The sequence below is a fragment of the Candoia aspera genome, chromosome 5, assembly GCF_035149785.1.
Source record: "Candoia aspera isolate rCanAsp1 chromosome 5, rCanAsp1.hap2, whole genome shotgun sequence".
Classification (NCBI taxonomy): Eukaryota; Metazoa; Chordata; class Lepidosauria; order Squamata; family Boidae; genus Candoia; species Candoia aspera.
The window spans coordinates 87,974,446-87,990,096 of NC_086157.1; the positions used below are offsets into that span (position 1 = coordinate 87,974,446).

General features: G+C 37.1%; 1 protein-coding gene across 1 annotated transcript in view; it reads right to left on the reverse strand.

The window, feature by feature from the left end:
- The window catches only part of LSAMP (limbic system associated membrane protein), a 551,275-nt gene that overhangs the window by 257,418 nt on the left and 278,206 nt on the right, over positions 1-15,651 (reverse strand). The window contains exon 2 of the mRNA XM_063305680.1: positions 14,806-15,038. Within this exon, the coding sequence (XP_063161750.1) occupies positions 14,806-15,038 (233 nt within the window). The remainder of the gene's footprint in view (positions 1-14,805; positions 15,039-15,651) is intronic.

Here is a 15,651-nt window from a genome sequence, read left to right on the forward strand (position 1 = left end):
TTTTCTCTCCCTCAATATCCTGAGATGATTGTTTTTAAAGGTAGGCACCTGTTCATAAGAGAAAGCTAAAGATGATGAAGAGCTATGTTGCCTTTTTGTTATTCCAAAACAGACCATCATCTATGAACAATGCTGACTGGGAAATCCTGGAAGTAGGAATCAAAGAAATAACTGCATCAAACCATATATTCCTGGGGTTGTTGAGCCTAAGGGATACATGTGGCTGTCTGCCATTTTGCATCCTCAAGGGCAAAATGTGGCAGCAAAAATACAGATTTTGTGCAATATGAGTTTTCACATTTTTAATGAAATAAAGTGCAGAAATTAACTTTAAACTCTTGTCAGCCCCTGGCAATATTACCAAACACCAAGGGATTGTGAAAGCCAATGTCCAAAGCATCTGGACATATGTTGATTTATTTCTATCCTAGACATTCACAGTGTTTATATAGTGTCTAGGTATCTTTCCATAGTTTACTTTCCTCCCTGCCAATTTAGAACTTTAGTATCTGTTTCTGTTTCACATTACTAGAAATGTCTTTATAGCTGATTACGTGTTCTTGATCAAGACAGAATAGTTTTTGTGACCTTTCAGTTTGTAATTGGAGAGTAAAATTATGGGCTCAACCACATAATCATGGATATTGTGTGAAGGTAGTAATAATCATTGATCTATGATACTGGATTTGCTGATAGCATTGACAGAAATGAGCACGATTACCTTTAAGAAAAAGAACAGTAGGAACAGAAATACCAAAATTGGAAAGGTTACTGGGAAGGCTAAGAGGCACTATGTGTAGGTTGCAGCATAATCAATGCAAGTTGTGCCAGATAAAATTCTCAGAATATTCCATATTCCCTTCCCCTTTAACTGGCCAGGACAAATAGCTCCAGTAACAGGCAATGTAGATTACATGCTTTTTCTTCCTGTTTGTGTTTTCCTGATGTCATTATTTCACTGCCCTTCATGGGATTTAACTGCCCATTATTACAAATAACTCACAGGCATAAACACTCATCTCTAGCAGAGTCAGACTCAGCTTTTGTGTTCATAGCTGCCCCAGATTGCTGAACCAAAGCACTGAGAGTTATTGTGTCCTTATGTTTTAACCATCTTATTTATAATATATGGACACACAGAACTATTATTACCTGATTGTGATAAAGCTTAATTTTCCAGTATCCAAGGTATGTTTGAAAAAAAAAAAGTTATAGGCCATTTCAGAGGGAAGTTTAAATAAAGATTCCTGTCCATTTGTGAAATCATCCATGATTGATTGATTATGTCAAGTGATTGATTATCTCAATTGAAGTAGCTGGTGTTGACTTTTAGTAACCTCATAGATAGACTTTCTCCATGATAATCTGTCCCTAACCTGTCCTTCAGGCCTTCTAATGGTGCACTCATTGCCACTGTAACAGTCTATTCATCTTGCTGCTGGTCATACTCTTCTTCTCTTTCCTTCTACCTTTAGGCATTAGAGACTTCTCCAGAGAGCTAGGTCTTTGCATAATGTATCCAAAGTGGATAATTTGAGCCTGGTCATTTGTGCCCCAAATGAGGTTAATTTGTTTGATGATCCATTGGTTTGTTTTCTTGGCTGTTCATTCTCAGAAGACTTTTCCAACACCAAAGTTCAAAAGTGTCAATGTTCTTTGTATCCTGCTTCTTCGAAGTCCAACTTTTGCTTCCATGCAGTGCCACAAGGAATAACATTGCTTGCATGATTCTGATCTTTGTTGATATATCAAGGTATCTGAAATTTTTTTCCAAGGCCTTCATGGATGCTCTACCAAGTGCTAGCTTGTGGCATATTTCTTAACTGATTGTTCCTTTGCTATTGATAGTTGATCCTAAAAGACAGAAGTTATCCACCACTTCAATATCTTAATTGTCAGTTCTAAGGCTGATTGTTCCAGCTGTTGTCATTAGTTTGGTCTTCTTTGTATTTAATTTTAGTACCATTTTTTCACTGTGCTCCTTGACTTTTATTATTTGAACCTGCATTTATTAATTGTTTGCATTTGGGACAAGTATCAGAGTAGTATCATCAGCATAGGGCAAGTTCCATCCTCCAATTTTAAAACCACTCTCATCTTTTTCCAATCCTGCTTCCCTTAATATATAATCAACATACAGGTTTAATAATAAGAGAAGAGTATACAGACTTGTCACACTCCTCTGCCACTCCTGGAGTCAGTCTGTTGCACCATGTTCTGACTATACTGTGGCTTCCTGACCCGTATATAGGTTTCTCATAAGGACAATGAGATGTTCTGGGATTCCCATTTTTTTCTAAACACATTCCACAGCTTGACATGATTGACACAATTGAAGGTCTTTCTATAATCAATAAAGCACATACTGACTTCTTTTTAGTATTCTTTGGCTTTCTCTATTATCCAGTGTGCATCAGAAATAGTGTATTGTGTTCCTTGGTCTTTTCTAAAGTCAATTTGAACATCTAGCATCTCTTTTTCCATGTAGGGCTCTAATCTGTGTTGGATGATCCTAAGCATCATTTTGCTAGCATGTGAAATTAAATACATTATACAATAGTTTTCATACTCTGTTAAATCAATCTCTCTCTCTCTCCCTTTCCCTCTGTCTCTCCTGGAATGTAGAATGATCTCTCTCAATCTGTTGGTCATTGTGTCATTCTCCAGATTTGCTGGCATACTTTGGTTAGAATCTTAACTTATTCTTCTTCTGTTGCCATATTTCTGTGGGTATTCCATCAGTTCCTGTAGTCTTCCGACTTGGTAATAAGTGGAGTGCTGATCTAACTTTATCTTCTAGTACTAGAGGCTCCTGTAAGTAAGGAATATTTTGCAAGATATCTTGGATGTTGACATGTCTACTGTACAGTATTTCAATGTTACAGTACTCTTTCCATCTTTGTTTGATCTCCATTGAATCAGTTACTATCTGTCTATTGGTGTCCTTTAGCATACTAATTCATGGTTGAAACCTCCTTCTGAGTTCAGAGATCTTTTGAAAGACTTTCCTTGTTTTTCCATGTCTGTTTCCATCTTCTGTGTCTTTACAGATGTTATTATATGACTTCATGTCTCCTCTAACAGCTTTCTGGAACTCTTTGTTAAGTTCCTTCCTGAGATTTTGGTCTTTCTTGGCATTGGCCAAGAAAGTACTTGTACTTGTCTTGGTGATTTCCATGGTTTGTTCTGATATCTAGTTTGCTTTTTTCTGTCTTTTCATATTCATCCTTAATGACTTATTTAATTTCATTCCATAATTCCTCTGGTTCTCTATCATTGAGTTTCAGGACATCAAAGTGATTCCTGATGTTCTCCTTGAAAATTGTGAGTATATGTTCAAGCTTATATTGTGGAAATTGGTTGGCTTTCTTCTCCTTCTTCAGCTTAACTTGGAACTTGCACATGAGCAGTTCATGGCCTGTTTCACAGTCTGTACCTGGCTATGTCTTTGGTGCTATAATTTTGTTCCTCCTCCTCCTCCTTTTATCAACAATATAGTCAATTTGGTTTCCATGTACTCCATCTGGTAATATCCATGTACTCAGACATCATTTTGGTTGTTTGAAGACAGTGTTAGCTATGAAGAAATAATTGGGATAGAAGAAATTGATGTCGGTCTCCTGCTTCATTTCAGTTTCCTAAGCCATACAGTTGTACTACATTTTCCCCTTTAATATTTCCAATTTTGGCATTCCAGTCTCCAATCACAAGCAGAACATCTTGCTTGTGTGTTCTGTCAATTTCATATAGAACTTCATCATAAAACTCATAAAACTTCTCTTCTTCTGCATCAGTGGTTTGATAAATCATACATGAGCCTACATTTATACAGATGACTTTATGACTGCTGTGATTATTGTTTTTTGAACATGTAACCTGACTCAACTAGAAGATACTATGTTTAGAGATGACACAGGGCAATTTGATCTGTGATGGCTCATTTATAATGGACTGCAGCTACAAACCATTGCATATACTGAATGTGTGAACCAGCTCAGTGTTTCATATGTTCCAAATCAGTCCTTATATGCTTAAGCATCAACTTCTGAAAGGTTGACAAAACAGAGCTAGGCAGAACTTTATAATTCCTTCCTAATTGGTTTGGTGACCATTAGTGCAGAAGTAAAGCACCTTGCTCCTGAATTTAATGTGTGAATGAACAGTTGAAAATAAGTGGAAATCATATTGTGACATTTCATAGCAGTCATATTGGACATTGGCTTGGAAAACAAGTGAAAGATTATAACAACTTTCCTTAACCAGGTGCCTTCCAGCTGTGTTGGACTACATATATCACAATTCTTAGTTAAAAATATAAGAATTTAACACATTCAGAGAGCACCAGTTTGAGGAAGGCTGTATTAAAGCAACGCTGTACAAGCTTTGATTAGAGATGATGGCTTTGACACTAGAAACCTACAAATATTACTTTCTGTCACTTACAGAAGTGTAAATACATCTGTTCAAGTGAGAAGACTGCATGAGTTTGAAGTAAGGAGGTGAGAATCTCAAGAGATATTTCATAGTTGGAATCAGTTGGGGATATAACCTGTTGTGTCATTTACTCATCAATTATAAACTGTTCAAAAATCAATCAGCAATAGAATGATTCAGTCCTGGGACTTCATAATTTGTATGTTTTAAAAATAATAGCCTGGCTTTCAATATCATTTGGAACTTTAGCAGCTTTCTATAATCCCCAATAGAAGAACATACATGTAGCTCAGGGTTGAATTGTGGAGTCCTTGGCACTCTCTGAGCTTGGTTGTTTGCTTGCAGACATTTCATTACCCAACTAGGTAATATTATCAGTGCAAGTTAGTGTGGGATTTGCTCCCTGTTTATATACAATAGCTTGCCCTGCCAGTGTTGGTGGGGGAGTGGTTTTCTCCTTGTTAGTTCCTTGATCAGGGTATGGTTTTCTGCTTGCTTGATTGTTTGTCTGGTATTAATCCCTGCTTATCTAGGTGGTGGCTGCTGGAGAGGATGTGTTCTAGTCTTTTTGTTTCCTTCTTAGATTTTTTTATTGTCTCTTTTGAATGGTGTGTAAATATGGTTTATTTCTGTGTGTCTACTGATAGCTGATTTAAATGTCAAGCTTCCAGGAATTCCTAGCATTTTTGGACAATTAAAAAGCTAAGAAGGAAACAAAAAGACCAGAATGCATCCTCTACATAATCAGGAATTAACACTGGCAGGGAAAACTACTGTATATGAACAGGGAGCAAACCCCACACGCAATAGCAGTGATTATGTTACCTAGTTTAGTAATGAAACATCTGCAAGCAACCAAGCACCAAGGTTTCCACAGTTTCTCTAACCTGGTTACATTCAGATAAAATAAGTTGGAAATGTAATTTCTAGAATTTCCAGCCTTTCTAGCAAAAGGGATATGTTCCAGAGTTTTGAGTCTATTTATTTTTGACTCATTGATACACTACTGAATTCCCTTTCAAGTCCATTCTTTCTTTTTTTTTGGACTGCACTTTGCCAGGCTGGAAAAGGGAGGAAGGAGATGTGTGTATACATGGATATATAATGGTGGTGATTGTGAAAGTGATAGTGAAGTCCCACACCTGAAATCATTCAAATGTTTTAAGTCAGTCAATCAGTCAGTCCTTCCTTTCTGCCTGCAAGATTGTTCTCCTATGGCAATGGTGTTGAAAGTTATAGAGTTGTAGGACTTGTGACATTTTCTTGTTCTAATATAGGACATTCCTTTGCAAACATCCTTTCCTGACATTCAGTGCCTTGGGTCCAAATTCTTATATATTTCTTTTTTTATTTGTATCCAGCTTGATTTTATTTTTTAAAATATACCTTTGTTACTAAACAATTTATGCTTTTGAAAATGGTTAATGATAGCTAGCAGCACAGTAAACTTTTCAGAAAGGATAGAAATAAGTATGCATTAATGTGTAGCTGCTTCTGTACACATAAAGCAGCCTAAAGGTACTCAAGAACTGAAGATAAGTAAGAAGGAAAGAAGACACGATATTTTACTACCAAAACTAGTTTTTCTGTTTTTATTTTTTTATCTATCTTTCTGTATGGAACAAGTTACAATAGTATCACAAGAATTATAGTGGAAAGAAATATAGAAGTTGTAGAGCATAAAGCAGAGCACAGAAAAAAACACCAGCTGTCTAATCTCTTGTGTTTTGTTTTCTCTGTCTGTGTCTTCTGCAGACTGAGTCAAACTAGCTCAGAATGAATTTGGGGATACCGGGAAAGATGTTTCATACTAGAGGTGAACGAACTTATTTGTTCAAAAAAAAGTATTTGAAAGACAATCCCACCATTATCTCACAGAATCACAGAATTTGAAGGGACTGAGTGAAAATCTTCCTGAACCTCCTATGTAAAAATCTTTCCCCCTTTGTCTCTTTCTCCCCAAGTTGAAAAAAGAATTATATCACTCCATAAGGTCTAACAAGTGTGTTGTGCCCTAAGATTTTGTGAACTGTTTATGAAAGACAATCTGGAACTGCCAGTATATATGAGGAACTACTGTTATGTTAGCTGCAGAATGTAAGAGAGACAGAAAGGCCTCTCATGCTGTAGTTGAGTTGAATGAAATAGAGCCAAAATACAGGAAGGTGTAGTGGTCAAGCTATTGGACTGGGACTTTAGAGAAACAGGTTCAAGTCTTCATATATTTAGGCCAGTATCTATTTGCCTGACCATTCTTCTTTGCAGTTTTATTATTGTTAGGATAAAATTAGAGAAGCGATCTCCTCTAAAGGGCCAGACAAAAATTGAGATATAAGCATACTATATATATTTTTTTTAATCTGTTCAATGGCGTCCAGTTCTCAGAGAGTGCCTGGACAAGTCCCTGCAGTTTTTTAGGAAGGTTTTTCAGAAGTGGTTTGTCATTGCCTCCTTCCTAGGGCTGAGAGAGAGTGACTGGCCCAAAGTCACCCAGCTGGCTTTGTGCCTAAGGCAGGGCTAGAACTCCTGGTCTCCCGGTTTCTAGCCTGATGCCATAACAATACCCCAAACTGGCTTTCAAACATACTAATAAGAAATGAAAATAATAATAATAATAATAATAATAATAATAATAAAAACACTGAGGAAGAAGATGCATCTGAGGTTTACTGAAATAACAAGAAATGTAGCTTTGATTTTTTTTTGCTCTGAAGCCCCCCTTTAATCACAGTTTCCAAAATCAGCTATACATCTTCCAAACATTTAAAGCAGAAAACAAATGAATGTAGTTTCTGAAACAGTAGTAAGTCCTCAAATAATTGTAATACAGTTTAAAACAAAAATGAAAAACACTATCCCTGCCTCCGAAATTCCACCAGGAAAAACAAAAAATACTGGCCTTGAATCATCATCACCCAGTCTAAGGCAACACACAGTTTCCTTCATAATTCCTCCTGCCAATGTTAATATGAATTCTAGCCACCAAAAGTTGCCCACCCATTTGGATGATGAATATCCATTTGAAAAAGGAAATGGATGATGGTAGAATGGTCTGGTTGGTGGATGGCATAGCTGTCTCCCTGAAAAGACTGCATTTATAAAAGGTATTGCAAATACAAAATGAGATTGCATTTTGTTGCAAATCTTATTTTCACCCTTAGAATGACAAAAATATTCTCAGCTAAATGGAATGGTTACAGAGCAGCCACAGAAACCACTGCACCGTACGGGAATATTAATGAATACATGTGAGAAAAAAAGGGTTGGGAAGAAAGTTAAAGGTGAGCCAGTATGCTTAAAACAGTTCAATCTTACCAGGCTATGTGATTCGTATTTTATTTTGATGAAGCTACAAGCATTTTAAATAGTAGAACACCTCAGTCAATTTGCTAAAATATTTAGTTCACAAGTCTATTCATTTCTACATTTTTGACATCTGTGAAATGAAGCATATGTTTTCATTCTAGTAATGAAAAAACTAAAATTGGATACACAATACACAGGAATAAAAACAATTTCTATGCAACATTTTGGGAATTTCTGCCCATGTGTATGAGGCTCACTGATATGGACTTAGAAATCAATGTTTGTTAACCTTGGGTATTTTGTAAACAACATTTCCTATAGGAACACAAGGGTTTATGGATGGATGAATACAGGGAATATAAAATAAATATACAGTATATTCCTTATAAACTAATATTAGATGATAAGTGTAAGTACAAGAGAATGAAAGATCAATGAAAAATTAATTTAAAGACCAATTAAACAATGATTCCTCATTAAATCTGAAGAAAAGTGACTCAGTTTCAATTGCATAATGTTTATTTAAGAAAGCATAATTACTGTTAGTTTATTGGTGGGAACCATTAATGTAGCACATTACTAGTCCACTAATATATAAGAGACTGCTGGGAGAATTGTAATTATCCAAATTATTGGACTTTTTAATTTTTTAACACTATTACCCATTGTATTCCTCCATGAATAACAACCCTGATTATTCCCACTGATGTATTCACATGGATAACAAATCTGAGATTTTGTGGCTAGAATGCTACTCTAAGAATCAGATAAAATATGCAAATTGCTGATATTTATATTATTTTTTTCCTGACATGTGGCTGGCCCTAAAAGTGGCACTGCCATGAATGGTTTTGGAATATTTCTCATGGAACAACACAGCTTCTTCTGTGACTTTCTTTTTTATAGTCATGAAGTATCCTGCTGGATATGCAGGAAGTCTAGGGCATGAGGTCTTCATAATTAAATGGCTGGTTAGCATGGGAGGGAAAAAAAAGTATCATCTTCTCTGCAGATGGTAATTTTATCTCTGCAATTAGTAAGGCCTGCACAAAAAGCATTATTCATATGTGTTCAAAGGGTACTTTGATCGTGAAAAGCTTCTATAGGCCAGAGCTGCTGCAGCTGAGGTATAACTGAAAGCCTGCTGAAAAAAAAATCTTGTTTTAAATTTGTCTCCTTTTTAATGGCACTTCACTCTTAGTGTATCTTGTAGTGCCAATTACTATTTCCTTTTAATAGCATTGTGAATAACTCTGGAAAAGCAGACGAATGGAGATTCAATGAAGTCAATAAGAATGCAGGAAGTTGCACAGATTTTCAGTTTGACTAACAGCTAAACTTCATTTGTTTATTCCATGTTAATGACAGCTATCACATGTTAGTGTGGCTGTGAGGAAGTGCTGCTGCAAATTATAAATCAAGGATAATACTCTCTTAATAGTGCGAATTGTAGCAAAGATGTCCAGGACAAGATTTAAAAGCTCTACAGCTCATCTTCTAAATTGATGTCTATATGCTTAACTATGGATTTGCATGTCTAGATGCTTAACTGTGGATTTGCATAGCGTTAGCTACGGATTTGCATCACATCTATATAAATTTTGTCCAATCCTTAATAACAGCACATATTTCATTATTCCTTTGGAATATTTATATCTCATATGAGTGAAATTTTATTTTCCTTTAAAAAGAATAACAACTTCCACAAATTTCAGTTACTGTAAATGGATGGAAAGAACCTGAACTTTTTAAAAAAGAAAATGGAAATGGAATCAAAATGAATAAATGTGTCCATCCCAGCAAAGACATTTAACATTTCATCCTGTGTATTCAACATGTTTCAATTACTAAACTAGAGCTGTTCTCTCTACCCTTTTTCCCAGTAGGCAAGTTCATCCTCAGCATGATTTGTCCAATAAGGATGGGTGAAAAATTCATCTGGTTATTTTTTTTCTGAGAATGTCTCAAAAATTGAAATTCTTTCATAAATGAGATAAAAACCATTTGAAAACAAACATTTTAATATAAGATGAAACAAATTGTAAAATGGATAATGGACTGGACGAGGACCAAGAAATGGAAACACAATTTAAATGAGATAGAGATGCTATAATTAAATTGCCCATCTGTGCAGGTGACTGGCATTCAAGCTGTTTAGAAGGAGCTAAAGCTACAGAGGAGAAGCGGGCAATTTCCCTGAATTGGGAGTAATCTTGTTCTAACAAGCTACAGCCATGTGAGACCTTCCTGGTATCCCGGAAGAACTATTACTGAAGTTTGGGCTTCTTTGTTTTGGGGAGGGCATTTAAGGGACTGGGAGTAGGACATTTCCAGGAGGCAAACTACTCCCATTTCTACCCAGAATCCCAAATCCTGAAGATCACTCTGAAATCATCTACCAAAATTAAGTAGGAAAAAAATGTCCGCATTTTGAAAGCATAGATTTGGAAGAATGGGGAGGTTTTACTAATGGGAACAAGAACAATTTAGTTCCCAGAAACTGTGCCTCCTACTCCCAATGTAACCTTTTAAGTAAATAAGTAAGTAAGTAAATAGATAAATAAATTCCTGATAAATTAGGCTACCAAAATTCAGCCATTTTGCTGCCAACCTTTGGCTGTGAAATCTCAGTATACTGGGATCATGTACATAGGATAGTGTGGGCCCTCCATGGGGAAAAAAAGTACCTTTTGCCAGTTTAGATTGCTATACAGCTACAGTTTACTCAGTGCAATCCATTCCCTGGTAACGCCTCATCTAGATCACAGTAAGTGAGACTATCCTTGAAGACACTCCATACATGTCAGTTTGTGCAAAATTTGGCAGCAAGGTAGTGACTGGAATTGAACATTATGACCATATAATGTCAGTTTCTTGTGACCTTCATTAGCTTCTGATTCATTTCTGGATTGAGACCAAGGTGATGGTATTTATCTAAGTCCTTACGAACTAAGAACAGTAGCAAATGTTCTACTCATATGCTTGTACATCCCCAGAGACGTCCAAAAGCCCTTCTTGCTTTATATTTGATGAAATTAATTTGCTTTAGAAATTAGTGCAGAAGAAATGATTTTGGACACATTTCAGAAAGCTATGTGTATAATATTTTTCATTTTATAATCATCTCTCCAGTGATGGCCAGACTCCCTGGCTTCCCATGCTTCAGTTAAATCCCAAGAGAAGATACTTTCCATGGGGCTTTTTCAGTTGCAGTGCTACTGAAGAGATACCTACCCTGGAGAAATTAATACAAATTATTTCCTTGGATACATTTAGAAAAAGTATAGTAGATACCCTATTTCTCTGCCCACAAAAGCTAAGTACACGTATATTTGTTCAAGTGTCCAGCTGTACACTTGACATCCATTTATCAAACTCTTGAGAAGTGTTTTGGGGCAATGTCATCTGAAACTCTCACCAATTGTCTTGTTAAAGTCACTGAAAAATGAAAATTTTCAGAAATTGAACTGGGAATATTTTTAATTAAAAAAAATAAAAAGCATTATAAGATGAAAATGAATAATATGAGGCGTAAACCTGAATCCTAAATAGTTAATAAATGTTCAGCCTTTTAATTAATTTACAAATGATATGGATGTCATTTGAAGAGATCTAATCATGTGACTGCCTTAACATCTCTAGTCCTTGTGATAAATCTCCACCTACTCTATCAGCATTTCACATGATGAATATATAGTGTGAAATCAGCAATCAATCATTCACATCTTAGCAGGCATAAGAGATCTTGTCCATTTTGAATTACTTTCCTTCAGATTAATGCTAGCTTACCATTGGTTATTTTAGAAGGTGTAAATTAAGGACAGGGATTCCTTCACAAAATCATAATTTATCTTTATTGCTTCAGATAAAGGCCAGCAGATTAACAAACCAATTCTGTGTTTACTCAGAAGTAAATTCCATTCTCTACAGCAGAACTTAGTAAATATCCACAGAATTGCAGAATCTATTTTCAGTTCCTCATATGGTTTAGAGCAGGGTTCCTCAACCTTGGCAACTCTAAGCTGTGCGGACTTCAGCTTTGCTGGCTGGGGAATTCTGGGAGTTGAAGTCCGCACAGCTTAGAGTTGCCAAGGTTTAGGAACCCTGGTTTAGAGGATCCAAAGCTATTTTAGACCAGGACAGATTAACCGTTTAGGTAGCCCAAGGGCCACCTATTCTGGCACCTATTCAGAAGTGGCTCTTTGGGGACTCAAGTAGAATTTTTTAATGTTGCTTAAAACTTCTAACTGGAAATATCAGGAACTGAACCCAGGGTTTTCAGCACACAAACTTGGTTCCTTCCATAGGCAGATTAAACTTTTAGCTAAATTTACATCATATGATAAATCTTGATTTATCTGAATATGGTTTGCTGAACAAACCCAAGTGGCATTATTCACATATATTGCTAAGCTGCAAATCATTATTTAATATAACTATGCTTAGATTGATATATTCTGTCAGACAAAACCAAAGAGATATGATAATTTAATATACTCAGATCTGAATGACATGTTACACCAAGCCACAGTTTGTTGAAAAAGCTACAAGCCTTAAGCCATAAACCATCATTTACAAAAGACAATGGTTCTACTTATCAAAATGTGTTAATCAAGAAACAAGCCATTATTTGGTTTAGTATAATCTATATGCCTTCATGTAAAGGTCAAGAATGCACTTGAAAGTTTAAAACCAAAATACATTAATTAATTAATGAAGTCATGGGCTTATGCAAGTATAATCAAATCGCTTCACTTCCATTATTATCCTGAAGTTACTATCATTTGTGCCAGTCACATTAGACTAATCAGTATAGCATTACAGTGTGAAAGAAAGAGAAATATTTGCATCATTGTCACAAATGTATTGCCAACTAAATGTTTGTGGGAGAACCTTTGGGAAATATGACCGCATTAACTCTCCTCATTTGTTTTCCTTGCAACAAATATTAAGCAGAAACTTGCTGCCGATGATGCAGGCAACATCACTGTCAGTATTCATAATCTCTTTGAATTACTCAATTCTGTAATGACCCAATTTCTCATAAAGGCTTATTCTGGGAAGATACTTGTGCAAAGCTGGGCCTGTGATTTTCAGTTGCTCTGCCTATCACATGTGAAATCCCTCCTTCTCTCCAAAATCTTCTGCCCATATATAATCTTCAGAATGTTCTCATAGACAGTGCAGATATACACTGGAAGAAGATGAGTACTATCCTGGTTTGCTAATGTACAGCTACATAAGAGAGCTGAAGGAGAGAGGGGGAATGAAAACTAGACATTCTTTCCCAAAATTGGATTTCCTTAGCAGGGAAAAGGAAAACAAATAGCACTTTACAGGTAGTCTTCACTTAACAACCATTCATTCAGCGACTGTTCAAAATTACGATGGTGCTGAAAAAATGGAGTTATGACCTGTGCCCAAAATTACGACTGTTGCAGTGCCCCCGCAGTCACATGATCAAAATTCGGGTGCTTGGCTGTCCGCCCGCACTTACGACTGCAGGGGTGCTTCAACTCCCCCCACCCGCCTACCTCCCCCATCTCTGCCCTTTTGGAAGCCCTGCACCCTGCCTTGTGGGGCAGAAGGAGATCCAGAACTGTGCGGGTCAGCTGGGATGAGCTAGGCTGGATCTTTGTGCAGCTGGGCTAGGAAGGCTGGAGCTGGCTGCACCGCAGAACTGCATGGTTCCAGGTCTGCTTGCCACCCCACAAGGCAGGGTGTAGGGCTTCCAAAAGGCCAGAGATGGGAGGAGATAGGCGGGTGGGGGGAGTTGAAGGCAGTGTTTGGGGCTGGGAGGGACCAAGACCGGAATGGCTTGGATTGGGCTGGGTGCTCAGGCTAACAACCTGTAAAATTCACTTAACAATGGCAAGGGGAGTTGCCAGGATTTCCATTGCTAAGCAATGCCATCTGGCTTTACAACCACATTGCTTAGTGATGGAAATTCCAGGATCAATTACAGTTGTTAAGTGAAGACTACCTGTATTATACATTTGTCAGCCAACTTCCCAAGATGCTAAAAATAAATAATAATCTGATCTGTGGAGATGGGTGGCCAGTTTTAACAGAAGCAATAGTGGTGAGGTGGGTGTGTTGGTTATTTTACCAGGCAGAGTCCTGTCTCCCTGCAGGATTAGGCACATCAGATTCATTAAGGTGATCGAGCATTCTGCCTGGTAAAGCAGGCAATATAAATATCTTGTAGGGCAGCCTTTCTCAACTTTTTGACCCTGGAGGAACCCTTGAAATATTTTTCAGGCCTTGAATAACCCCTGCATTCAGGCTCAAATATAGGTCAGAAGTTGCAAAATTATTATATTTGTTTCATGCGTAGGCCTGTATATATGCATTAACAGTGTTCTTAAACTAAAAATAAAGAACTAAGCTTACCTCTTTAATGTGAAGTTGCCCGAATTTGAAATAATTTTTTAAATAAATCGTGATCTCCCAGGGAACCCCTAGTGACCTCTCGCAGAACTATAGGGTTCCACGGAACCCTGGTTGAGAAACCCTGCTGTAGGGAATGGGTGGGCACTTTTAACGTTGCAGCCCTTGATCAATACAAGAGATGGAGTGGGTTCTTCCTGTGGAAATAATACTGGGCAGAACTATATACTCACACTGTGCATCAGCTGGGTCATGTCAGGTTTTGAAGATGGCCTAGCTGTCTGTCTAAGTTTGTCTCTTCCCTTCAGGACAAAGAGTGGTAGTTGTTTTCTCACTGGCAAGTGGTACCAGGGAAATCTACCAGTCATTTTCTTTAAACTTTCCTCCATTAAAAGTGTGAAGACAATGTTAGCACTGGCCTTATTGCTGAGGCAAAATAGATCTCAGGAATAACGGCAGTGCAAAGTACCAGCTTGCAGACTGGAGGAAAGCATATCATGTTATGAGGAAGAACCCATAGGTTAAAAATAAGTTTGTAAGTTAAATATGTTACCAATAGCTATAAATGATCAAAATTCACTTAAAAGAAAAGATGACAAATAAGATGGAATTCTTCATAACAACAGCTAGTAGTTTTCCAAAATTCTGCTCCCATTTCCAAACATGAGTTCTTACCTTGAACAATCAAATAAACTTGAGAAGTCTTGGGATGGTGCAGTGTTTGCACTGAGCATGTATATGACCCTTCATCATAGATATCCACTTTCTGGATCCGGAGGCTGTATTCCAGAAGGGAAAGCTGTTGGAGCTCTACTCGGGGGTCCAGAGACCACTTGTCCTGACCAGCAAAAATGATGCCAGAACGATTTAACCAGGCCACCTTGGAGCTTTTGTCTTCTATAAAACACCTGTATGAAATAACAAAATTAAATGCTGGTGTCTAAGAAGTCCTTGCATTTGGAATGTAAAACAAGCATGAAACTTTTCCTATGGTCCCATGACACTGACAATGCATGTATTATAATGGCACATCTCTAGAGGACATTTAAATTTTCCTGAGTACTTTCGAACCATCCCTATATTTCCCCTCTTTTAATAGTCCACAATCAGTAAATTCCAACTATTCTCATCTAGCCATAGAACTAGGATTAAAGTTGTAGTATGTGCCAGATGAGCAATATCGACCTAGGAATCACAGCTGAACCTGTTCGTAATGGTCAGTTCCCAAACTAATAAGAATTAAGAAGATGGTTTTATAAGCAGTCACTGGCAAGCTCCTTTGTTATCACTGAAGAGGCCTACCAGTCTGTGGTTTCACAGAAAGAAAGAAATGAGGAAGACTTTGCCCTCCCACCCCAATTATATGTTGGTGATGTACTGGTTACTTATTGAGCAATACTTCAGTTGCCAGAATCTTGTAACATACTCATTTTTTTCTTTAAAAATCTTGCTGAAGAGAATTTGAGAATCATGCTCGAAAAGGAAATTACTTTTCATGTTAGGCAAAAACCAAGGCTCTAT